This window comes from Dasypus novemcinctus, chromosome 5 (assembly GCF_030445035.2).
Source record: "Dasypus novemcinctus isolate mDasNov1 chromosome 5, mDasNov1.1.hap2, whole genome shotgun sequence".
Taxonomy (NCBI): Eukaryota; Metazoa; Chordata; class Mammalia; order Cingulata; family Dasypodidae; genus Dasypus; species Dasypus novemcinctus.
The window spans coordinates 77,765,125-77,789,715 of record NC_080677.1 but is presented as its reverse complement, the minus strand read 5'-3'; the positions used below and the strand labels follow the sequence as shown (position 1 = coordinate 77,789,715).

General features: G+C 38.7%; 2 protein-coding genes across 9 annotated transcripts in view; one reads left to right on the top strand and one right to left on the bottom strand.

Moving 5' to 3' along the window:
* Nucleotides 1-22,260, top strand: part of NAPEPLD (N-acyl phosphatidylethanolamine phospholipase D) — an 86,050-nt gene extending 63,790 nt beyond the window's left edge. For 4 of the 8 annotated variants that reach the window (XM_058297983.1, XM_058297982.2, XM_058297975.1 and 1 more), the window contains one exon: nt 21,370-22,260. In XM_058297983.1, coding sequence (XP_058153966.1) covers nt 21,370-21,600 — 231 coding nt within the window. In that variant the 3' untranslated portion in view covers nt 21,601-22,260. Of the gene's footprint in view, nt 1-12,764; nt 13,916-16,867; nt 18,479-21,369 lie in introns of those variants that run through there. The other 4 variants (XR_009185966.2, XM_058297980.2, XR_011648744.1 and 1 more) reach the window with 3 other exon arrangements.
* Nucleotides 1,538-24,503, bottom strand: ARMC10 (armadillo repeat containing 10). Its single transcript, XM_058297991.2, has 6 exons — nt 24,235-24,503; nt 18,473-18,621; nt 9,461-9,595; nt 7,532-7,708; nt 3,702-3,773; nt 1,538-2,832 (listed from the first exon to the last, which is right to left on the bottom strand). Exons 1-6 carry the CDS (start codon nt 24,386-24,388, stop codon nt 2,584-2,586), a joined length of 936 nt encoding a protein of 311 aa, XP_058153974.1. The 5' UTR covers nt 24,389-24,503; the 3' UTR covers nt 1,538-2,583.
* Between the last annotated feature and the right edge of the window lie 88 nt (nt 24,504-24,591).

The window sequence follows — 24,591 nt, the reverse complement described above, 5'->3', positions numbered from 1 at the left end:
GGAATGGGTTAGTATAAAATAATTTCAAACCGTCACCGGCACATTGCCCTAGTACTAACCAACATCTCTCTAGTCATCTTCCTTGCTGCTGCACATAAACTGAAAATTGATCTCTTGGCTCTGCTCTGTGAAACACGCTAAGTATCTCTTGCTTAAATTATTTCTTCTCCCTAATGTCCTTTACATTTTCTTATTCCCATGTACCTTTTAACTGAGGGTCTCTAAAGCACTTCAAATAATGTTCTAGCTTTAACCAGGCCTGCCTTCTTTTTCTAGGCCTCCTTACAAGCTTTAATTTTTATTACATTCACATTCTTTACATAAAAAATTCTAGTCCATAGGACACCAAGCTTCATCTCTTTATAGAATCTCACCCTATCAAGTAGTTTTCTATTTTATTTTTCTCTTACCTACAAAGCAAAGGATTTAAATGAAAAGCCAAAACAAATTTTGAAAAACAAATTTCTTCTTGTCCCTTGATTCTATGTAATGTAATATTTTTAGTCTAACTTCCAAGTCAGTTCAGTTTTTCTGATTAGCATCCAAACTGATAACGGAAGATTTTATTAAAGTTTCCCTTTCTCCTTTTATTAACTGAGGACACATTTTTGTCTCATTGCCCAAGAGGGTCCATCAACTAGGAGAAATCACACCTAATAAGTCAAGATGTGCCATTACCTACAATGATAAACTAAGGGTCTCTTTGTGCTTTTTTTTTACTATATAATTCTGTGTAGTTAAAAATTACTCTTTTCCTCAACTCCAGCAGTTTTACATTCAGACTCAATGCTCCGATTTCAAGGAAATGTGATGAGTCAATGATTCCATTCAAACTAACGAGGAGGAGAGGAAACAAAGAGATGGGGTTTTAGAATCCAATGCTGTTGAAGCACTTTGAAACGAAATTCTGGTTTTTAATTAGTGCATATTTTTAAAAAAATAAAAATGCACACTTTCATTAAATATGAAGACATGAAAAAAGTTAGAAATGTGGCGTTCAGTGAATCAAATCAAATACCTATGTTTGCATCACTGATACATAAAAATACTGTTTTTAGCCATCATTAATAAATACATTATTACTTTCTTCTACTGGAACCTCCATTTTTTCATGTTATAGTGAATGTATTCTTCTATTGTAAAAATACGCCCTTTAAGTTTGATTTCCCTATCAGGATAGTCCTGAAAGCATACATTTTCCTTTTTGAGGGTTTGTGAATTTCTATGGAAAGTCTTATATCCATTTATTTACAAATGAATTTTAAATTACTCTTAAGGTTGGCATTAAATACACTAATAGTAAAGTTTATGTCTGTACACAATTTACTTAATGCTAAGCATGGTGGGATTTTACCTTGGATATTTTAAAACCTGGCTGAATTAAAATATATCAATAAATTGTCTCAGTATAGCCTATGATATAAAATACCATTAAGAAAGATAATAGCTGAGAAATTTTCATACATTATAACTTTAGTCAAGTAAAATATGGATGAAAAATTAGTGAATAAAATAAAGTACTATCAAGGCAAGAAAATATGCATAATCTTGTGACTGATTTTCTCTTTATTAAAAAAGTTATAAAACTTATGCTCATAGTAAAAAATTTAAACAGTAGAAGGAGGCATCCCTAGAAAAGTCATTTATCCACTTCCCAGTCCCACTCCCAGGAGTTTGTGTATCATTCTAGAACTCTTTATGCATAAGAACTCTTTAAAAAAAAAAAAAACACAGGAGCAGGTATAGCTCAGTGGGTTGAGCGCATGCTTCTCACGTACAAGGTCCCAGGTTCAATTCCCAGTACCTCAAAAAAAAAAAAAAACCCCAAAAACAAAAGAAAAACCACAAATGAGATCACATTATACATATTCTTCTACAACATGTGTTTTAAAAAATAACTGTTATTTCATGGCCATCTTCCCACATTAGCATTCAGATTGGCTTCATTCTTTTTAAAGAGTGGATAATTGGTTTAACCTATGGAAGGGCATTCTGATGATCCCAGCATTTTCGGCATTAACATCTTTGGGAGTGAGTGAGAAAGAGCAAACACTTTTTTCTAAAAGTTTACATTTTTCGTGACTAAAAGTGATTAGAATCCATTCTAATGATTTGAATAGATCTGTGAAAGCAGTGTGGCCAGGCTGGCAGTGGGACTTGAGAGCTTAGGACCTCATCACTCCTGAAAGAACGGTGTCATTCTTATGGCAGTTCTAAACAATGAATTAATCACAACTAATGACCCCTCAGATGGGTAACTGACAATCACTTCAAATGGCAGAGGGCAGCTTATGTGTAAAAAGGTCACTGTTACTTTATGTAGAGAAAATAACTACAATAGCTCAACCCAGACAGCAAAATAAAATGTTTTCATTGTAAGTTTTCAAATTCATTTAGTATGAATGGTCCAAAACTAACTTGAAGACCATGGCAAAGTTATAACTGTGTTAATGATGAAACATTATGATATTTACTGTTTAAATTTAGTAGCAGAAAGAATCCCTCTATAAGGGAGATGGAAAATAAAAAACTTATAATGCATATTTACTTCCAGACTGCATTACTCTTTGGAAACATGGCCAATCAGCATTTCATTATTACAGCTTTTTCCTTCACATCTGCATCAGGGTGATTAGCTAAAGCTCTCATTTTCTGGGCACATTCTTCTCCATAGAATAGGAAAAACAGTGAACCCTTAGTGAAAGTAGGCTGACAAGCCAAACGGCCATCCACTTTGAGGCAATTGTTTATATTCTGATATAGTGTGAGCGCTCGAAGAAGAATCTCCTTTGCTACGTGACTGTCATAAAGGGCAAGGAATGATGAATCCACCTGGAACAGGAAACAAAAAGTATTATTTTGTTTTATTTAATGATATATGAAAAAAAGTTTTATATATTATTTTCACATTTTAAAATCATATTGACTACTTAACATTTTAAATATTATTATAGAAAAATTATCCCTAAGATAGCACAGCTTAGTGTGTAAAGTCTTAGGCACTCACACTGTAGACTAATGGAAAAAAAGAAGTTTTGCATTTAGCTGAGTAGTACTATTTACTTGGGAAATCTGTAATGTGATAATTTGGGGAAAAAATCTACTTCCCCTTTAGTTTTTGTGGGAACTCATTAACTCACCCATCAGACATTTACTGCTTCATACACTGTGGGGCACAGCACCAGGGAACGGGGATGGGAAGATTAGGACAGGGTCCCTGTCCTACAACAAGTTGAGGTCGATTTTATCTCAGCAACACCTGTGCTCCTTCAGAACACACATCACAGCTTTTAATTATTTTGTTTGTTATACATTTTTGCCTGTCTTCACTAGACTGTAAGCCCCATGAGTACAAGCACCATATCATGTATCCACTGCTGTATCCAGCATTCAGAGCAGTGTCTGGCCTATACTGCATGCTCATTAAATATTTGTGTTTCAACGGATGACTGAGATACATTGGAACAAAAAAGGGTCAAGTACAAAAGAAGTGTAAGTGTACTCCAAATTTGGCAGAGACAGAAAAACAATTTATTATTGCTAAGGACAATTTTGAAAACCATTTTAAAAAGTAATTTTTAGGAAATTCATTTATGTAAAAAGAAGATAATCCCTGTTAACTATGGGATAAATCTTTCCAGATTTATCTTTCTAAATCTGTATGTTTGTGTATTTACGAAACAAATATGTAAATTATTTACTTGGGCACTGAGTAGTCCTTCTGTCATGGCTGGATTTTCAGACAAATTCAAAAGTAGTTTCAGGACCTGAACCTGAAATAAGAAGAATATTCATTTATTTCAGACCAGCATGCATGAATTTTCCTTCCCTGGGATGCTATCTATCTTTTCACCTTGTCCACCTATTAAAATCCTGCGTATGTTTCAGGGCCTGGCTTAAATTCTCTCTACTTAGAATTCTCTTACTTAGAAAGCCTGTCTTTTTTTCTGAATTTACACTTGGCATCACTCTCAGAGCACTTACGACATAGCAGTGTTAGTTAAACCTTATTTTTCCAATTAGATTGTTAGGGAGATAGAACACAGAATGTATTGTGAATGCCTTTATAGCACCCCCTCCCCCAATTCAAAGACAACACTTCACATACAGTAAGCTTAATGTATTAAATAAAAGGTCTTTACTATGATTATTGTTAAGAGTTATAGGATCTTAGAAAAGGAATCAGTTCAGTTTATTTCTCCTTGAAGTATGAACATTTTTGAATAGTTTGGTTATCAAGACTGAACAAATAATACAGCCTTTTTTTTTTTTAGCAGATCCCTATGAATTTTTGAGGTTTTATCTTTTTTATGTGAAAAATATTTTACAATCATTTAAATTTAAGGTGCAGTGCTATAATCAAATATCAAACTTAAGCTGACTAGCTAAAATATCAGTATTATCACTTTGATAACTGAAAAATCTATAATAAAAGCCATTCAAATGGCTTTTATTTTCTAAAGGGGTTTAGGAATAAAGGTCATGTGAAACCACTCTTTCAATAAGATACTTGCAATTACTGAAAGGGATGAGCAGGGAGGGGAAATGAAGTAGGGAAAAAGTAATAAATGTGTTCTCTACCAGACCTGGGAAGGAACCCGGATGTTTGTTTTACAAAACTTGCTCTGTTTACAAAGGCAGTAAATGTTTACAATAGACCAGTTTTTTAAGTATAGGAAAGCACAAAGAAAATGGAAACCCATATTTCCATGACCAGAGATGATCATTATAAAGTTTTGGTGTTTTCTTTCTGGTCTTTAACTATGCCCATATTCTGTATACTCACATATTCCTTTAAACATTGTACATACTAATTTGTTTATTGAGGAAGAGCTATGACTTTGTTCAACTTTATTGTTTGTATCAACTACTTTTAAATTTTTATTAAATTTATACATGCTCATGATGAGAATTTCAAATGGTTCAGAAGGGAGCAAAGTTAAAACAAAAGTTACCATCCTATCTGCCCATCTCACCACCCCAGCAGTAACCACTGGTAACAGTTTATCTCCTGAGACCATGTTTTTCAAACAAATGTCTTTTAGAAATTATAGTCTCTTAAAATGAAAGAGTAAGTGAATGAATGCTTGCCTCCAATGCCAAAGAACTTTTGCTTAGGAAAACTGCAACAAAATTCATGAAACAGTATGGCCCTCAGCTTATGAAATAAGCCTGGATGAGGTTAATAAATCTAAAAAGACCCACTAAGTGGATAAAGGATTATGTTTTCTTCTAATTCTAATGTGGCAATGAGGGCAGGTGTACAATCAGGAAACAGTAATAACAATAGCACAAAATCACCTTAATATCCTGTGATGCTCCTATACTCTGTAGAGGGAGCCAAACGTGAGAAAACTAGAGTACAACCATAGATAAAACAAATTATGATATTGTAGTTTTAAGCCCTATTATCTCCTGCCTTTTTTTCTGTTGTCATTTACGCCACCTTGTGGTAATAACAGGACATGTATTTTAAGCAGTTTTATTTGTTATTACATATTTATCAAGCACAAGATTTATTTATATTAACTATTAAAACATTACTATTTGTATTTAGTTATGAATCAATGGTATATTCAAAAGGTTGTTATAGCACAGTGACAACACTTCTTAAGCAAAATAAGATTTTGGTGGTTATTTTCTAAGAAAATATCTAAAATAGATAATTTCCCACTTACAAATGGATTACTACCCAAAAGTTCATTTGCAAGCTGGAATGTTAAACTTATTTTTATGGAGTATAACAATGTTGTAATTAGGTTCCCCAGCAGACCATAAAAGCACATTTTCTATCCCAGAAATACCACAGTAGGCAATATAACGGAAAAACAAAATGAGACAAACAAAAATAGAACACACTATTGTGGCATGAGTCACCTTTTTAAAAGTGATAAAATATATTAAAAAATAGACCTTTCAGAGTGAGAGGGAGAGAGAGATACACAACCCCCACGGCCTGGATCTTCTGACTCTGAACTCAGTGTTCCTCCTGAGGTTTTTGGACAAAGCAGGTGCTGGGACAGACAGGAGAAATTTTTCCTAGAATGGCAATGCCATGGGGGAAACAGGGAAGGTAGTTTTCCTGGAGCTTACGGGGCTGGAATTTATCTTTCTCCACTGGAGAGAGATTCCTAAGTGAGTACCATAAAAGAAATTGCCTGTGAATGGAGCAATATTGCTGTAATATTTACTCCTACATTTAATTTTGAATGCTTTTGGGTAAATCTTGGACCAGATCCAAATAAAGTTGGCTACTGGAAATATGGAAAATAGACATAACATAATCTTAGAATAAATATTAAAAGCAAGACTATAACGAGGCTTCCTATAATACTTCTTGATAACCTTAGAAATATATATATATATGAAATACAGTTTCATACTTGGTCTTTCTAAAATACTCATGCATTTTCTCTTAAATTGTGGTAGAGGACACAGGCCAAAACAGGAAAACCTGGATTATAATCAGTTCAACTAATCAGAACCTTGGATTAGTCTATATTGTCTTTTTATACTACCTTTATTTGAAAAAGTGGCAATGGATAAGAATGCACAACACTGTGAGGAATTTACTCAAGTAACTGTCAGAATGTCTCCTGAGAATCTTCACTAATTCAGCTCAATCTCTGATCCTCCTACATCTACATAACTGGACTAAAGAATATTTAGGATGACCATTCAAAGGCATTGAGACATCCTTCGTTTATTTATTACACTCATTTCATAAAGTATAGTAGTGGGTTAGGAAGATTTTCAACAACAATGGCTGAATTAAAAAAAAAAAAGTTTTCTGAAGCCTGATGTAAGCCAAAATTCAATTTTAACCTGCCTTATCACTCAAAGACTTTTTAATCACAATGTTCCTATATCTGGGAGGGGGAAAAGATTGCTACTTCACTTCAGTAAAAAGTAAAGAGGGAAACGGACTTTGGCCCAGTGGTTAGGGCGTCCGTCTACCACATGGGAGGTCCGCGGTTCAAACCCCAGGCCTCCTTGACCCATGTGGAGCTGGCCCATGCGCAGTGCTGATGCGCGCAAGGAGTGCCGTGCCACACAGGGGTGTCCCCCGCGTGGGGGAGCCCCACGCGCAAGGAGTGCACCCATAAGGAGAGCCGCCCATACTTCCCGTGCCGCTGACGACAACAGAAGTGGACGAAGAAACAAGACGCAGCAAATGGACACAGAGAACAGACAACGGGGGGGGGGGGGGGGGGGGGGGGGATTAAATAAATAAAAAAATAAATCTTTAAAAAAAAAAAAAGTAAAGAGATCCTCAGAAAACCAAAAGTACATCGATCTATCTATTAATAAATGAAACATGATTTTCACAAGTTAATTTTGCAATTCAATTTTAGAGGTAAAAATAATTTACTTTATTCAGTGCATGTGAGGATTTTTAATAAACCTTAATGAAATGTTCTTTTTTTTGGGAAGAGCATCGACTTAAGATAGGTGACCTAGAAATTCCATTTCAATCTTAATTAGCTTTATGTAATAGCTTTTTGCACTTTTAGTAGTAACCCCTTCTTACCTTGGTGGTTCCATTTCCTATCAGTAACACGTGGAAAAGGTCTGTGATGTAACTGTTAAGCATGGGCTGGTAGTCATTGGTAACAGTCATGTTTGTTAGCAGTCTCAGTCCTGCCAGCTGCACAGCAGAATCCAGTGGATCAGAGAAGACATCCTCACAGACCTGATTCATGTATATCTGGGGAAAAAAAAACAAAACCAAAATCAAAACCATGAGCATCTTGGAATCACCAAATTTTCTATTAAATAGTCACTTCTTTGCACAGTGGGTTTGGGCTACTGTCCAAGATGAAACTGGCTTCTCAGAAAAGGTAGTATTTTTATCCAGCCTTCAAACTTTGGTGACTTTTTAAAAAAGCTGTCTGTGTTCATGTCAGGTGCTATGCCTAGCATTCTACAAATAGTACCAACTCTATTAGATGGGTGTTGCTCTGGCCATTTTACAGACAAGGACTTTATATAAAGTCTAGGAACTTGCATCCTCTGCCCAATGTCTGCCAGCTTCTATGGGAACTTTGTCTGCCTCCTCACATGTTGGGGTCTCCCAACTCAGGCCACCCTTCTGTTTCAACTGGTCTGGGCACACCAAGGTCAAGAAGGAAGGTCTGTGAGGCCATTTTGTATCACAGGAAATATCTTAGTAGAGGTCCAGAGAGTTACATCATATTATTTAATAGAAACAAAAAGCTGTGAAATACGATTTTTCTTTAGGGATAGTTCTATAAAAAGTAGACGGGCAAAAATATAATTGGCTCAAGGGCCTTATTTACCTTATTTACCTAGATATATGGATCTAAACTATCCCTGCGTGATATTAAACACCACTGGCAAAAAGTTATGCAATGCCAGTAGTGTTCCTGTTTCATATAGAACAGAATTAAACCCAATATGATGGAAAGTTTTCCAAAACTGTTTTCTCTGTTCGACCATGATCTTTCCAGCTTGGAAAAATTGTTTCATAGATAAATGGTATTCCCCAAATTAAATCTCACCTCCACCAAAAGTTCCAACTGTTAAGAAATTTATCCTAATAAGAAGTGTTAAGAAATTACCAAAAGTCCCATAAGCCAATATTAATATTTTTTAAACCCCACTTGTGTTATCATACAAACTAAAGTAATGCCCGTAAGGCAAAGAGAAATTGAACTTTTAATCTGGTTTCAAGACCTAAATGACATTTACAAGCACACTGGCTCTCATTTCATGATATGCTCATCCCTTAAAGATATTTTTGTAGTCCTTTGTAAATCATATATTTTGTAAGATGATGATGTTTTTCAAAGCTTCTCCTTTATTATCCCTGAATTTTTTTACCATTTCAATTCCAGTAACATGACTGCCAAATATGACAGTTCAATTATTCCTGGAGCTGTGCTTGCCTCATTTGTTCTTTCTCTTGGAATTCCCTCTTTCCCCACTTTCACCTATAGAAACCTTCAACATTTTCAAGACCCAATTCAGACTCCACTTTTACAGTGACTTTTGGATGGGATCTCTCTTTTCTATGTACTCAACAGTGTTTAACTTATACTTTTCGCTAAAGCATTTTGTCACGTTTTGCCTTGAATTATAATGTTAATGGACTTGCCTTTATCCCTCCTCTTAGGTTTTTTGGAACAAGAGCTGTACCATTTATTTTCATTTTTATAGTCCTCTGTTGCACTGAATAAATGTTTAGTTGAACTAAATAGAACTTCCTATTTGTTGTGTCTTTTACCTGGTTCCTTTAGCACACTTTGGATTAAACTGAACACCTCCTACTGCCTGGCTCAGGTCCCTCCCTCCTCTGTCTCATGCTCCATTTTTCTAAAGGTAAATTCTTGGTCAGAAAGTTATAAATGATGGTGTACTAAAATTTCAGTACTTACCTTTTATTTTCTGTTTTATTTATAGTTAATCTTACATATTTGTTTCTCTTTTCATACCTTACCTTTATCTTGCTTTGATTTTCAACATTGACACTCAGGTTATTCAGTGCATTTAAAGCTTTCTCTTTAATACTGTGGTTGGCATTGTTGATCATGTTTCCAACAATTGGAATACCACCCAATTCACGAATAATGGCCTAAGAGGGGAAAAAACAGGACCATGACTTCACTATGCACCCCCTTCACTGAATTCTTTGCATTCACAAAGGATTTTAAATTATGAATTTAAAAAGTAATAATTCTTTGGAAATACCTTTCCTAGTATCATTACAATCTCTAATTCCTATTTTTAAAAATATTACTATTCATAATTGTATTAAGTAAATAAAATCAATTGAACATAAAATTATTAAGATATGTAATTATTTAAATTATAGCATGTAGATATACATTAAAGATTTACAGAGCTAATGTCATGGTCTCAAAGCAATTTATAAACAAAATTATTTTACTCTGAAAAAAATTCTAACTTAAAAATTTTTTTAAAAATTTAAGTTACATAAATGTTACATCAAAAATATAGGGTATTCCCATATATCCCATTCCCTCATCCTTCCACAACTTTCTTCATTAACAACATCTTTCATTAGTGTGGTACATTTGTTACAACACATAATGAAAGCACTGCTACTAACCATGGTCTATAGTTTACATTATAGTTTATACTTTGCCCTGCAAAATTTTACAGGTTTTGACAAAATGTATAATGGCCTGTATTCATTATTGGAATGTACTGCAGGACAATTCCAATGTCCAAAAAAACACGCCCCATTTTGCACCTATTTTTCCCTCTCCTTCCCCTCAGAGCCTGGTGGCTATTGCCTTTATATCAATGATACAAGTTCTTTCATTGCTAGAATAATAAAAAGTCTACTTTAGTCCACAGTTGCATTCCCACCCTTATGTTTGTGCATTCCTTGATACTGAGGACGCCTACTCTGTTTCTTATTGAGAGGGGTTTAGATCCATGGGGCAGGTGGATGGAATGGTCTTGCTTGCAGTTGTGGATACTCTATTTTTTTGGGATAGGCATTGTCCATCATCATCTATGACTTTTTTTTAAAAAAAGATTTATTTATTTCTCTCCCCTCCCCCCCGACCCCAGTTGTCTGTTCTGTATGTCTATTTGCTGCATCTTCTTTGTCTGCTTCTGTTGTTGTCAGCGGCACGGGAATCTGTATTTCTTTTTGTTGCATCATCTTGTGTGTCAGTTCTTTGTGTGGGCGGCACCATTCCTGGGCAGGCTTCACTTTCTTTCGTGCTGGGCGGCTCTCCTTATGGGGCGCACTCCTTGTGTGTGGGGCTCCCCTACGCGGGGGACACCGCTGCGTGGCAGGGCACTCCTGGCGCGCGCATCCGCACTGCGCATGGGCCAGCTCCACACGGGTCAAGGAGGCCCGGGGTTTGAACCGCGGACCTCCCATGTGGTAGACGGATGCCTTAACCACTGGACCAAGTCCGCCGCCTATGACTTCTTTATGAAAAGAAAACTTGAAAAAGCTTTCTGATGTATAATACATTTTCTAAAAATGTGTTTTTTTCAACACTAGGTCCTTAAGATATTAACAGACATTACATTAACAAAAAAGAGGGGAGTAGTTCCTTGGTTAAATGAGTTTGGGAAACTCTGGGTATAAATGAATAAACATGTTTTTTTATTGTGAAGCATTAATATGCTCACATGCATTGGAAATCTCCAAGACAGTAATAAAGAATATAGTATTTCTCTGTACTAAACATATAAGAGAAGGCCATTTTTTGGTAGTCGGAGTGTGGGGAACCCCAATTAGTATCTTGCAGGAGTGGAGCTCCACAGAGTTTGAAAAATGGTGCCCAAATTTTCAAAGGAAAAGTAATCTGGGGATTTCTGACAATTAATTTCAAAACTATGTTACCTTCCACCTTTGGCTCCAACACTGAAAAAGTATTAATTGCTTCAATTCTTATAAGAAAAATAAGCTGGAATTTACTCTTGTTAAGTCAAGATATGCCATTATATCAAAAAAAGAAAAACTCCAGAGTATCTTGCCATCCTTTGATTTTTACAAACAGTCTAACACTCTACTTCGCTGGTAAAGGTGGGCTGAGCACTGGGAGAAAAAGAAACCTCCTCTCTGCAATTCCAGGCTCTTCCCAAGGTCTTGTGGTTATTAGAAATCAGCTTCTATACACTAATGTTAAAGTAGCCCAAGGCTGCAATTGATAAGATAACACTGATCCCCAGTACTCAGGAAAGTACTTGCTTAATTGTTGCTATGGACTTATCCTACTTGTTTCAGAGAGAGAGAAAATTGTGGCATCAGAAATACAACATAGGTGTGATAGATTGATTAATGTTCCCCACAAAGATATGTTCAAGTCTTAACCCTCAGTACTGTGGGTATGAACTTATTTGTATGATCTTTGAAAATCCTATTTAGATGAGGCCAAACAGAATCAGGGTGGATATTAATCCAGTATGACTGGAGTACTTATTAGCAAAGGAAATTTGGACATGGAAGTATAAGGCATAGGAGAAGAAAGAAAGCAGCAGATCTCCATATGATAGACGCAGAAACTGATTGCTAGAAGGCTACAGACTTTGGAGAAGGCAAAGCCTTACCAATACCTTGATTTTGGGTTTCAGTCTCCAAACTGTGAGTCAATAAATTTTGTAGGATTTTGTTACAGCAGCACTGTAAACTAAGACAACAGGCATGGTAACAAGTAAGTCACCAACTATGGTTTTTGTTTGCCTGCCACCCCTCTCTCTGTTGGGGTAGATATGGTGTGTCCTCTATCCCACATAGCTACCGGGTGGGACCACAGGTCAACTGTGTTCACTTTCATCCCTGCTGCTCAGCTGCAGGATACTCAAGTGCGCCTGGCTCCGCTAATTGTGGTGGCTGAGTAATGGTACCTTAAAAAGGTTATGTTTCTACCTGGAACCTGTGAATGTGATCTTATTTGAAAAAGGGTCATTGTAGACATAATTAAGGTAAGCATTTCAGATGAGATCATCCTGGATTAGGACAGGCCTCTTTTCTTATTAAGAGAAGAGAAGCAGAAGGACACTCAGAAAGAATGCCGTGTAAAAATGGGAGCAGAGGTTGAATTTATGCCACCACAGGTTATGCTTGGAACCACTGGAAGTTGAAGAAGCAAGGAAGCATTCTCCCCAGCACCTTCAGAAGGAGCATGATCCTGCCAGAACCTTAATTTTGGACTTGTGGCCTCTAGAACTGTGAGAACTGTTGTAAGCCACCCAGTTTGTGGTAGTTTGTTAAAACAGCCCTAGGAGACTAATATGCCAATTCTTTGTCTCAGCAGCTGATCCTGAGGGTTGGTGATTTTCCATTCCTCCATCTTGCATGAACTCAAAGGCAAAGGAGACATTCAAGACCTTCTGTTCAAAGCTGTCCTGGGTCAGGAAGAAGCTGGGCAGCAACATAAAATAGCCCTCCAGGAGCCCCATTAGCAGCACCAGATACACCCACCTGCAAACTAGGTTTCCAGTTCTGTGACCTCCAGGTTCAGTTTATTCAAGTGCTTATTCATGAAAGTGATGAGTATCTTTTTCACCATGCTGAGATTTGTCTGGTGCATGGTCCAACAAGGTATCAAAGGCATCACGTTCATGCCTTCTAGAAAGAGCCAGTTATTTCCTCTTGGATTTGCTGAGACTGGAGGATTCCTTTTCATTTCTGGACCACAACCACTTGGATAGAAACACAATCTGGGAGTCGGGTTGGTGCCCAGAAATACTGGAACAGAGCAACCAGGAGATGCAAGATGGTCTCCATGCTCTTGGCACGAACAGAGTCCACATTTCACTTGATGTTCCTGGAAGGAAGTCGGTTTTTCTGAATTTTACCACCCCCATGGGATTCTCTCTCTGGTTATTGCTTTATCTGCCTCCCTATCTAAATAAAGCCTATCCTAACAAAGGACAAATTTTATGGAAAAGCAGAAGTGGTTAACATAAATCTCTCTAAGGTTTGATATATGGTGGCCAGAGCGAAGATGATAACTCTACCTTTTGGATCATAAGCTACTAGGATGAAGGCTTGAGAGTCCAGTGGCTTTCTTCCCATCCCTGTGAAGAAGGCCTCTTTGTAGCCAGAGAGACAAAAGAAGTAGGGACAAGCAATGCCAAAAGGTGGAGAGACTACGCTTTGATAACTCTTTCTGCAACTTTGAATTTGATTCAGTATGTCTGAAACAAATGCTATTCTTGGATATCCAAGTAAACTGAATCCAATATTTCCCTCTTTGACTTAAAATAAATTTAAGTTGGATTCTGTCCCTTATAACTGAAAGACTGTGATAATACAATATTCTCTGCATCTTCCTATAAACCTTTAGAGTTTCATAGTAAACCTTGCCCTCCTGGACAAAACTGGACTGAAATATAAATTCAAAATAATTTTGCATTTATGACAGTGCTAACCAAAGGCAATACAACAAACTAAAAGCCTACACTGGAGTTTTTACTCTTTCTCTGTATGGGGGTGGGGGGGTAGGGGGAAGAAGGAAACATTCAAATTAAGCTCTTTAGGTCTTTTCCCAAATGCATCACTAGTTGGCACTTGGTAATAATCCCTTGGTGCCAGGGAGGCTCGTCCCCAGGAATCATGTCCCCTGCTGGGTAGTGTGTTTATATGCTGAGTTTGGCTTAGAGAAAGGTCACATATGAGCAACAAGGAGGCTTTCAAGAGGTAACTCTCAGGCAATATAGAATATTAGGCTAAATTTCAATTTCACAAGAACAGTGTTCATAAGTACAACCATCAATATCAAGGGCCTGGCATAATGGACTGTCCTCCTTTGTTAGGCCCATGTATTTGGGGGATTCTTGCTACTCTATTAGAGAATGTAGTTGGACTGCCCAGGATGGGAATTCAATATTCTTCAGATTATTGCATACGTCTCCACCCACTGAAACAACACCCTATAACCACCTGAACATACTCATATGCCACAGAGGCATGATCTAAGTGCACCCCTCCCCACATCACTAACACCCCATACCAGGGATCCTTCTCTGCCACAGCTGTGACCCTTCTACAATCCAAAATGTTCCCTGTGGCAGTTTGGTATTATTGATGAATTCCAAAAATAGATTTTGGATTGTCTTTGTAAACTAGTCTGTTCCTCTGGGCATATAAGATTGTATGAGATTCAGAGGTTTCACTTTTACTTTATTAAATCAAGATTAGGGCTTTTATTTGACCATGCCATTAGGGTTACTTGGTTTCAATCCCCACTCCCCTCTACCCCCCTATATGACCGGATGCTCAGTAAAAGATAGGGAAGCATATACATGGAGAAAGAAAACAAAGAGTTTAGTTTTGGATGCTGGAGCCCTGGGACAGAGCCAAGTCATTCAGCTGACAGTTTGCAGCTGAAGAGACCAGAGTCCTGAACAGCTGAGAAAGCCTGGAAAGAAATGAGCCCAGGGAGAGAGAGGAGCCTTATGCTAGCCTACAGCTGAGATCAGAAGAAGCTGGGACCACAGAGCCTTAAATGAAGAGGAAGGCTGAACCTTTGCAGAGACCAGAAGCCATCTTGCTCCAACACGTGGCAAAAGTCTTTGGAGAGGGAAGTAATTTACTCTTTATGGCATGATGACTGTAAGCTTCTATGCCAAATAAATACCCTTTACAAAAGCCAATAGCTTTCTGTTATTTTGCATCAGAACCACTTTGGCTGACTAATACACTTACCCAAACAAAGTAAAAAAAAATATTAATAAATAAAAATAATAAAAATAACAAAATATAAAAATGGTTTTCATTGTTTTTTATCACAAAATCTTTTATGTACAGTGAAAATTTCTTCTGTCTGTTCCCTCAGTATCATATTTTTTTTCCTCTTTATCTTCAAAGAAGCTTTAGGTTACAGAAAAGTAATAGAAAATACAGGGGATTTCCATATACCCAACCCCTCCCCGTCTCCTACTCTCCCCTATTATTAACCTCTTACATGAGTGTGGCACATTGTTTACAATTGATATACACATATTTAAGGATTACTACTAACCATGGTCAATAGTTTACATTATGGTTCACCTTTTGTACCATACACTTTTTACAAGTTTTGGCAAAATTTAAAATGGCCTGTATCCATCATTGCAAAATCATGAAGAGCAATTCCAATGCCCTAAAAATGCCCTATGTTCCATCTATTCTTTTCTTCCCTCCCCCTCCCCTAAGAACCCACAGTAACCACTAAGTTTCGTTTTTGAAGAATAAGGTTCCTAGTTACAAGCAATAATATTGAGACCTTGACATATTAATCTGTTTTCTCAAAAAGGGGAAATATTAAACACAAATCAGTTTTTATGGCTAAGAGATTTCAAAGTGAGGAGGTCATTCCAGAGGATACGCTTATACACGTCTCAACAGGATCTCATTGATTGCCACAATAAACAGTGGCTCAAATGGGGGCTCCTGTGGGCTCTAGAGACATCTAGACACTATAAGCAGGGCAGAAAAATCTCAGGACTTTGACACCCTATCAGTGGGCCTTTACTTTGGAATATATGCTCCCCAATTTAACAGAGCTTGACTCATAATTTCCCTACACATAGCTCTTCTGCCCCTTTTATCTGAACTTATAATTAGCACTATACTTGTTAAATACATGTCTCAGAGATTTAAATCTTCTGTCTGTTCATATGCCAGTTGAGCCCTGGATCTCAGCAGAGTTGCAACATCTACTCTCCAGTTCACTGGACTTGCCTGGGTTAACTAACAAAAGGATGATAATGGACAATGTCTATCTCCCAAAACAGTACCCACAACTGCAAGCAGGACAGTTCCATCCATGTGCCCCATGGGATCGAAGCCCCTTCTCAATTGGAAACAGAGTGGGCATCACCACTACAAAATCCTCAATCTTGAGGAATGAACAAACAAAAGGGGGGAATACAACTATGGACTGAAGTACACTTATTATTATTCTAGCAATTGAAGAACTTGTAACACTGATTTCAGGCAGTGACCACCAGAGGTTCTGAGGGGAGGGAAAGGGAAGAATAGGTGTAACATGGGGCATTTCGGGTACACTGGACACTGGACCTATCCTCCATGACACTGCAATGATAGACACAAGCCGATATACATTTTGTCAAAACCTATAAAAACTGTGCAGTGCAAAGTGTCTATAGTTTACCATAATGTAAACAATGGCACATGGTTAATAGCAATGCTTCAATGTGTTCATCCATTGTACCTCATTAATGAAAGATGTTAACGGGGGTGGGGTACATGGGAATCCTCCTGTAGCAGTTTGGTATTATTGATGAATTCCAAAAAGAAATATTGGATTATGTTTGTAAACTGATCTTTTCCTCTGGGCATATTAGATTATATTGGATTCATAGGTTTACTTGATTAGGTAATTATGTAAACTTCTTGTGCCATTAGGGCGTTGAGTCCCCACCCTTTTTGATGCTGGAGTTTTGATATTGGAGTTTGATGCTGAAGCCTTAAGCTGGAGCCCCAGAAAGTCAGTATGCAGAAGAAGAGAAGCCAGCCCCAGGAAGGAAGGAAACTTGAACCCAGAGAAAAGCAAGCCCCAGGAATGTAGGAACCCAGGAAGCCTGAACCCTCACAGACATCGGCAGACATCTTGCTCCAAATAGACTTTGACGAGGGAAGTAACTTATGCTTTATGGACTGGTATCTGTAAGCTCCTACCCTAAATAAATACCCTTTATATAAAAACAAACCAATTTCTGGTATTTTGCATCAGCACCCCTTTGGCTGACTAAATCACCCCCTATTTTTTGATGTAGCATTTATGTAATCTAAAGCTGCTTTAAAAAAAAAACCCAAAATGTTCTTTAGTCTTGGCTCCCATCTTTACTTGTAGAAGCTATTTGTATTGATCAGTAGTTGTCACAGTAAAATCCAGGGACCACCTACATCAGAAACACTGAAGTGCTTGTTAAAAATATATATCCCTTGGCCTGAACTATTGAATTACAACCTTTAGGAAGGGACCCAAGGAAACTACAATTTTTTTAAGTTCCTAGTTGCTATGATTCTCATGCATACTAAATTTTAATTATCATTAATGGGGAATTTTAAAGCATATTTAAAAACCATCAGAAAAATACTGGATAGTACAATTTCCTTGATTGATACATACTTGTGTGCACATATGTGTACACACAATCAGCATCTTCAACCTGTTTGCCATGTCAGCATAAACTAAACATACCCTTAAGTCCTACATATTATTTAAAGCATATAGTTAAGTAACAGATGTTTTCGTTGTTCTACCGAAGCACTGCTGAATTTTAACTGAGTAAAAAGGCCATGCAATGCTAAATGTTGATTAGATACTTACTTTTTTTTTAAAGATTTATTTTATTTCTCCCCTTTCCCCCCGCCCCAGTTGTCTGTTCTGTGTCTATATGCTACGTGTTCTTCTTTGTCTGCTTCTGTTGTTATCAGCGGTATGGGAATCTGTGTTTCTTTTTGTTGCATCATCCTGTTGTGTCAGCTCTCTGTGTGTGCGGCGCCATTCTTGGGCAGGCTGCACCTTCTTTAGCGCTGGGCAGCTCTCCTTATGGGGCACACTCCTTGCACGTGGGGCTCCCCTGTGCTTGGGGCTCCCCTACACGGGGGACACCCCTGCATGGCAGGGCACTCCTTGTGTGCATCAGCACTGAGCATGGGCCAGCTCCACACGGGTCAAGGAGGCCCAGGCTTTGAACCGCGGACCTCCCATGTGGTAGACGGACACCCTAACCACTGCACCAAGTCCGCTTCCCATAGATACACTTATTATGAATGTGATGCCAGTGATCAATTTCAAAGGACTCTAGAATCATATTAATTTATAATATTACCATTAGGCTGTACTTTTCAGAAGGAAACAAACATTTTGCTGTAAGTATCAACATCTACTCTGTGTAGATGAGGAAATTCAGGCTCTGAGAGACTAAATAGCTTATCCACAATCATAAATGACCTCTAGTGTAAGAATGGAAGGAGCCTGTTTGCTATGTCTAGGGTACTTACTTGGTTAGCTGAAAAGGCTGCATTGTTACCCAGAGTGACCAAAGCTTTTTCAATAATTACTGCATCCTCAGTTGTCTCAAGCAGGTAAAGGAGTTTCTGAAGTTGTTCGGCATTCAGGACCTCATCATATGAACCATCTGTTAAGTCTTCTGCATAAAAAGAAAGTTATTTAAAGATTATCTAAAAGCAATGTGAGATTTCTGAATTTAAAAACAATATCAAACACTTATTCTGATGCTGGGCACTGTTTAAGCACTTTACATGCTATCTCATGTCCTCCTTACAACCCTAGGGAGAAGATACTATTACTGTTCCCATCTTAAGGATGGGAAACTAAGGCTTATACATGTAAAGAAATTAATCACTTGTCAATTAGTATTTCTCTATTAGCAAGACAATGGTATGCAAATAACATACCCTTAATGCTGACAGTATTTTCTCTTCTTTTAAAAGTCAGGTACACTCATCTAATGGGACACTTGTCTATAGGGCACAATTAATTAAAGAACAGGACTTGCAATAAGCAGATCTTTTCGTAATCTGTTCTTTTTTGCTTTTTAAAGATTATTTATTTTTCTCCCTCCCCACCCCCACCCCCGCCCCGTTGTCTGCGTCTGTGTCGATTCACTGCGTGTTCTTCTGTGTTCGCTTGTATTCTTGTCAGCGGCACTGGGAACCTGTGTCTCTTTGTTGCATCATCTTGCTGCATCAGCTCTGTGTGTGTGTGTGGCACCACTCCTGGACAGGCTGCACTTTTTTTGTGTGGTTCTCCATACGGGGTGCACTCTGTGATTGGCAAATGGGATTATGTATGACTTTTAATTTTCTACTCTGTTCGTGAGCACTTTTTTTTTTTCATTTTACAGTAAACATGTATCATACCTGTTATTAAAATAATTATGTGTATTGCTTGAAAAGGAATCACAAAAAATTGAGGGAAAAGGGCAAATGTAGATTATGGGGACACAATTAGTGATAGGATGTCCTGAGGTAGCCAAATAAGGAAATCTACTATTAGGAAAATCGAAAAGCTTTTCAAAGCTAGCAGGACCCCTGAACCTAGCTTTTACCCCTGAATCCATTATGTCTCATATACACCTTACAAAACAGAATTCTACTCAGTGAATACTTGAAAAGACAAGGGAAAGAATGCCCTAAATGTTTGGAATGGAAAGAATTTGGGGGCTTGCCCAACCCTCTCATACTACACAAGGGGAAACCGGAGCCATCATCACTTAACAATTTGCCTAAAGCCACAAAGGTAGTTAGGAGCAGAGATCAGAGAAATGAAAATATGCAATTGTAGTTAAGTAACTTAACCTGTTTTTGAGTCTCAGTTTTCTCATCTGTAAAATAAAGGGATTGCTCCAAGACTATAACTGGTTCCTATGCAGTTCTGAAGTTGTATGATTTTATATGTGCACGGATGTGACAGAAATATGAACTTAACTCATTCATATTTTTAAGATAATTAGGTATTAATGTTTATTTTTAAAAATCCTATTATTTCCTTATATGTTTTTCCATGAAGCCCCTTTTGAGTTTAATAAATTTTTAAAAGAATTTCTCTTCCCTTCCCTGCCCCCCTCCCAGTTGTCTGCTCTCTGTGTCCATTCGCCGTGTGTTCTTCTGTGTCCGCTTGGATTCTTGTCGGAGGCACCTGGAATCTGTGTCTCTCTTTGTTGTGTCATCTTGCTGTGTCAGCTCTTTGTGTGTGTAGCGCCATTCCTGGGCAGGCTGCACTTCTTTCGCGCTGGGTGGCTCTCCTTACGCGGTGCACTCCTTGTGCGCATCAGCACTGAGCATGCGCCAGCTCATCACATGGATCAGGAGGCCCTGGGTTTGAATCTTGGACCTCCCATGTAGTAGGTGGACGCCCTATCCGTTGGGCCAAATCCGCTTCCTGATAAATTCTTTATAAATAGCCAAATAAAATGTTTTTAGGAAAAAGTGGTAAAGCCAGAGACTTTCACTGAAAGGAAGGAGGTACAGTGTGGTAGTTAACAATCAGCCAGAGCTATAGAGCCTGACTGTCTAGTTCAAATTTCAACGAAGCTACTATGCTGAAACACTTAACCTCTCTAAGCCTGTTTTCTCATCTACTAAATGGGAGTTAATAGTGCCTACTGAAGGCATTTTTGTGCCTAGAATATTGTGAGTATCTGATATATTTGAGATATTATCATTAATAGGACTTACAGCTGGTTAATAACAAAACTGGCCCTAGAAACCAGATCCTTTACTTCTAGTCTATTACTTATCTCCCACCCATGCCAGAATTGTTAAAATATACATGTATTTTAATTTTTAAAAGAAATTTAACTAATATAATACTTGATTTTTTAATTAAAAACTTGCAATATTTTTTTCAGTAAGGAAATAAAAAACACACAACTCTAAAAACTTTGAAGGATGGCTATCACTCAAATCCTGCTGGCACTCAACCACTTGAGCCACATCCTCGCCCCCTCCAACTAATTTTGTGCCAAAAAGATTGTTAAAGAATCCTAGGGTCAGCGGCTCACCATCTCCCCAGGTAAAATGAGGAGAAATGAAAAATGACTACCAAATAATAACATTACAGCAAGATAAATTGCAAGATAAATGTCATGGTACTTAACCTTCCCAACCAGGAACATATTTCTTTCCATCTAGGTAGTCTTTATGTTCTTCAGTAAAATGATCTTCATTTTATTCATATAAACCTCCTGGTAGATGTTGTGGTAGGGTGAATGATGTACCCTGCCACCCCCCAGAAATGCTCCTGGTCTTAGTCTGTGTTTCTTTGGTTGTGAGACCATTGTAAAAAGGAGATCTATTGAAGATCCTGTTTTAGTTAGGTGAGACGCAATTGAATGAAGGTGGGTCTTAATGTGATTACTGGGGTATTTTCTAAGCAGAAGAAATTCACACCTAGTAAGAGTAAGCCACTGGAAGGAGGCGGAAGCCAGAGGTCTGCGGGAACAAGGAAGAGGACATCACCATATGATGGGAAAGCCAAAGAACCCCAAGGATGGCCAGCCCACCAGAATGCTATCAACCCCAGGAGGAAGCAAACCCTCCAGCCTCCAGAACTGTGTAACAATAAATTCCCATTATTTAAACCAACATTCAGGGAGCAGATGTAGCTCAGTGGCTGAGCGCCTGCCTTCATGTATGAGGTCCCAGGTACCTCCTAAAATAAAGAAATAAAAGCCAGCATTGAGTGGTATTTGTCACAGCAGCCTGGAAACTAAGCCAGATGTATTCCTAGTTTTAAAAAAGTTTTTATAGCTATCAGGAATGAAATCTTTTTTTTCAATTAAATTTTTAATTGGTTATTGCCTCTATATAAGAAGCTACTGATTTAGTTATATTTATCTTGCATTCAAGTTACTATATGAACTCATTGCTTTTAATAGTTATTCAATTGATTCTCTTGCATTTTTCTAAATAAATAATGATGTCATCTACAAATTATAATTTTGCTTCCTTCCCAAGATTTATGCACCTTGATTTGTTTCCTAAATTATCCGGCTGACTTTGACTCTGGGACAATGTGGAATAACAGTTGTGAGAGCAGGCATCCTTATCTTGTTCTGGAATTTAATAAAGATGCTCCTAGTGTTTCATTTTTGGATTTTGATGGTTCTTTTTGTGAATTAAGAAAAGTTCCTTCTATTGATTCCTAAATTGATGCAAGTTTTTTTTTAATCAAAATATTTATAAATATACTTTTTAATAGGAGATCAAATGTTTATTCATTTTTATTCTACTAATAAAATAAATTACATCAAAATACATCCCAATATGAATCTTCCTTGCTTGTCTTTTGGCTATGGTGTTCTATTATATTAATTCTCTATTGGATTTGATTGGCTAATGTTTTCAGATTTTGTATCTTTACGCATAGTTGGGACAAATTCAGTCTCAAGTTGTTGAATGAACTGGGACTGTTTCCATCTTTTTTACAGTACAGAAATTATACATTTCTTAAAAGTTTAAGACAAAGGAAATCTCATCCTCTGAAACCTGAGTGATACTGACAAAGTAGGCATTTCTCAAGTCTTCAAAGATAAAAGGTAGCTTTATGAGAATGGGACAAGAATATAAATTAGAGAAAGAGACTGTTAGGAACTTACTTTGTAAACTGCCTGGCCTAAGATAATGGTAAACTAGTAAAATAAGGTTTAAAGTAAGACTTTGACAGGGTTCATCATGTAGTCTCAGTCCAAGCAAAAAGGTATAGGAGTCCAGGTCACCTGCCCAATTACTTATATGACAATATCTCTGACCGAGACAAAGACAACAAATGAGGCCTAAGAGTAAATACAAATCTAAACATAATTGAATTTTTCCTGGTGTCGACAGGGAAGGAGACCTTCTCCTTTTCTGTTTCCTTAGAGCATTTCCCTTGAGAAAATTTTCTTCTCAGGCCCTTTGAAAGATATTTAAATATTTTAAAAGCTAAATAGCCTCTAGCCAATTTTCAACTCAGGAATGTCTTTGTTAAGGGCTTTGGAACCATTGCTTGGAAAACGTAAAAATCAAGGAAGACCTAGTGCCAATCTCACTGTTACTGTGGCAGTTTAACCCAGGAGCCTGGCTCCAAGTTGTAACTACAGTACCCACTTATTATAAAGATAAAGTTTTATTTTTCCTCTGGATAAAAGCAATCAGCTGACACGGATGGCCATTCCAATTACCAAATGAATCTGGGATGAACTATCTACAGCAAATAGAGCTGTCAAATTCTCTTACTTCAGACCAAGTTATGACTTATCTTGAGAACATATATGTAATGGATTTTATCTGTCTGGCTACATAAAAAGGTGACATTTCTTTCCGTTTTAGCAATCTCATAAGCGATTTCCTTTGATGCCCACTGTAGTCTTGTCGAATGCTTGCTTAATAATACAACTGTTCCCTTCTTTTCTACCTTTGTGGAGAAGGCTTTCTGGGTTGGCTGGTTTTATTTTTAGTTATTTCCCCAACAACTTCCGCAACCAGAAAGAAATACCCTTCGAGAACATTCAGCAAACCGTTAGACTTCTGAATGCACCAAGCATCATTTTGGACCATAGTAACCTGATCTTGCACTGGTCTGCCAGGAGGGTGTGCCTCAACCAGGCAACGGTTACAATTTGCTAGTTAACATCTACCTTTCATTTCAAAATAATAAACCGGCATTTAAGTTTATATAATTGTATCTCCTGTCCAAAATAGAGTGCCGGACCACTTACTGAGGTATTTAAAAAAATGTTTGGGGGTATTCGGATCCTTAAAAGCCAGTTATGAAAACTGATTTTCTGGCTCACGAAGTTGCAGGCGAGATCCTGCACCACCGAGACCTCGCGCTCCCTTCCCCGGAGGCCCGGCCGAGCGCGGGCGGAACCGCCGCTCGATTGCCCTCCTCAGGGTCTTTGTACTCAGAACTTCATCTGCGTCTCCAGTCCCCGCAACACCCGGTCCACATTCCGGGGAAACCCTTTGGCAACACAAAGGCCCGGAGCCAGTTTTAAAGAGAGGAAATCAACAAGCCTTAGAGAAACCTCATCTTCCGCAGGGACTCCGGGCCCAGGCGGAGAAGTCTGGGCACTGTCTGGCTCCGACTGTGAGCAAGTGAGTGGGGGCTCAGCACCCAGCACACACCCAGGCCCAGTGCACGCGCCGCCCCCCCCCCCCCCCCCGGGCTTCCCAGCCTCGCCGCCCCCGGCGTCTGCGGCCCCCACGCGGGCCCGGGAGAACCCCGCCCCCGCGCCCCCGCCCCCCCGCGGCCTCACCTGCGGACGGCGAGGGGCGCAGCCGGTGCCCGGCCCGGTCGCCCCGCCGCTGGCCTCGCCGCGGGCCCCGCACCAGCCGGTAAATGCAGTAGCAGGCGCCGGCGCCGAGCACCAGGCCCGCCGCCACCCAGCCCACGGCCCGGGCGCCGCCCATACCGCCGCCGGGGCCCGGGCGCAGCGCCCGCCGGCGCAGGAAGCTCGCGGGGACCCGCGCGGGACTGCGGCGCGGCCCGGGCGCAGGGGTCTCGGGCGCGCACCGCTCTGCAGCCCGGGCGCGACCGAGCTGGAGAGAAAGGAAATGAGAGCCTGAGCTCCGCCTCCCGGAAGTGGCCCAGCTAAAGGCCTAAAACCTGCCCC